The sequence below is a fragment of the Leucopleurus acutus genome, assembly GCF_964270905.1.
Source record: "Leucopleurus acutus genome assembly, chromosome: 14".
NCBI lineage: Eukaryota > Metazoa > Chordata > Mammalia > Artiodactyla > Delphinidae > Leucopleurus > Leucopleurus acutus.
The window spans coordinates 62,564,154-62,566,387 of record NC_139156.1 but is presented as its reverse complement, the minus strand read 5'-3'; the positions used below and the strand labels follow the sequence as shown (position 1 = coordinate 62,566,387).

Below are 2,234 nucleotides of genomic sequence, written 5' to 3'. Positions count from 1 at the left end.
AGACCAGGTCTCAGGAGCGGCCCCAGATCCCCAGAAAAACTCTCATCCCTCTCCTTGGACAGGGCCCTCCTCCCCCAACCCCAGCCACAGAGGCTGGCCCCTCCCCTCTGCACCGTTAAGTTACCTTGCTCAGGCTTCTTTTTATTGGTTCAAAATCTCATTCACCAGTCCCTAAATCATCTTATGTACAACATAAAAACTTTTCCCACTGTGAAATCTCATCAATAAATACAAACGTGTAAAACAGGGGAGGGGCCATATAATTTACCAGACAAAAATTCATTTCAAAAGATATCAGATAATTTACAAACTGATTTTTTTAAGACAAGGGTGCTTCAGTTTGCAGGGTGGTGGTGGAGGCGCTCCCCCTGTTCATAGCCTCGTCTCCCGCCCCTGGGAGGGCAATGGCTCCGGGAAATTGCACAAGGAGAAGGCAGAGGATCGCCTTCGTGAATTAAGGCAGAGTAGAGAGGCCCAAACCCCGGGGCTTGATAGGGACTAGAGGAGGTCGGCGGCATCCTGGAAGAAGACACGCTGGGCAACAGGAGCAAGTGCTGAGAAACCAAATATTGGATTAAGCCGCATTGGGGGAGGAGTGGTAAGAGAGAGACGGGCAGACAGACTTCAGTAGGGGTAGGGTGGCGGAGACAGTGGGTGTCACCTGCTGTGTAGTGCTATCATCCTCGTCTTTTCTGCACGAGATTTTGAGGTGGCCACAGGGAGAGGGCCTAAAACGCGCGGAGCCTGCAGTGCCCACTCGCGCGGGCAGCGGCAGAGGGTTGCAGTTGGCTCGGCGCAGAAGACCAAGGGATTGAACCCGGCCTGCCACCCTCTTGGGCGCCTGGGCCCGCCGGGGGTCAGCGAGCCAGAGGCAGCAGGAGCAAGTACGCCTGAGGGCCTCCACCGGGCGTCTCCGACGGCTTCCGCCCCTTCCCTTTCTACCATCACCCACTGCCCAGCAGCGGATAGGCCCCTTCATAGAAAGTCTGAAAAAGCCAGGGCGCCAGGGTGCAGGCAGGCAGGGGAAGCAGGCGCCTGCAGCCCGGGGCGCTCCTCCAGCGAGGCGGTGGGACTCAGGCTGCCCTCCTGGGAGACCGGGGAATAGAGGGAACCCCAGTCTCCCGGGGAGCAGCCGTCCGGGCTGGCCAGCTCCTCGCAGGGAGGCGCAAGCGACTCCAGCCCGTAGAGGCTGTGGTCCGCTATGCGCAGCGTCTGCGTCAGGGCCCAGATGTAATTGTGAGCGAAGCGCAGCGTCTCGATTTTGGTGAGCTTCGCATCGTCCGGGAAGGTGGGCAAGACGCCGCGCAGCGCGTCCAGAGCGGAGTTGAGGTTGTGCATCCGATTGCGCTCGCGGTCGTTGGCCTTCTTACGCCGGCTCCGTCGCTGCTTGCTCAGAGCCAATTCACTCTTGGGGCGGCTGCGCCCTCCGCGTCGCGCACGGAGCTTCCTTGAGGACCCTCGGCAACCGCCCCCTTCCGTCTCGGCGCAGTTCCCCTGCAAGCGAGTGGGGCTGGGCGGAGCGGATGCGACGCAGGTCACTTCGTCGTCCGAGACACCCGGGAAGGGCTGCTCCGTCTCGTGGGTCACTAGGACACCTGGCGCACACGAGGGATGAGGCGTCATCCTGCGGCGGGGTAAGAGGTAAGGGTGAGAGTGGGTCAGTCACCCGGGCGCAGTTCCCAATCCAGGGGCCAGGTGGGAAAAATCGAGAGAAAGCCACCCCCCACCCCCGCCGGACCAGAGGACCCCCTTTCCCGTCTGCTCATCGCTCTGTGGCTCCAGGCGTTACCTTGCTGTAGGGCGCAAAGGGGTAGAGAGCCGTAGGCAGTGAGAGCAGCGGTGAGCTGCGCTGGCTTTTTCGTCTGCAAGTTCAGCTGAGAAGCAGGCGCCGCCGCTGGAAAGTTTCTTCGGCCCCAGAGAAGAAAAGTGTAAAGGGGGCCCCGGGCCTCTGTTGCTCTCTTTTGGCGCGGCTGCGAGACCCTGCAGATTTTCTGAGCCGCCAGTCGTGTGCCCCCTTGGCACGCTTTATCTGCTGCGCCCGGGCTAGGAGCGTGCCTGCCCCGCTGCTGCCCGCGCCGCCGTCCAATCAGCGCCCGGGCCAGGGGGCCGCGCCACGCGAGCCCGCTCCGCCCTTCGAGGGGCACAGCTGGATTCCGGACAAAGGGATGGATGGGGTCGGGGGAGGGGAATGCCGCTCTGTTTGCTTTCTCCCCGCGGGCTCTGTCCCAGCAACT

General features: G+C 61.7%; 1 protein-coding gene across 1 annotated transcript; it reads right to left on the bottom strand.

Moving 5' to 3' along the window:
* Positions 1 to 975: 975 nt before the first annotated feature.
* On the bottom strand, positions 976 to 1,623 carry NEUROG3 (neurogenin 3; the record flags this gene model as incomplete). The annotated part of the gene is made up of 1 exon (XM_082854096.1): positions 976 to 1,623. The coding sequence occupies one exon, from the start codon at positions 1,621 to 1,623 to the stop codon at positions 976 to 978; it is 648 nt and encodes a 215-aa protein (XP_082710222.1).
* Positions 1,624 to 2,234: the final 611 nt, after the last annotated feature.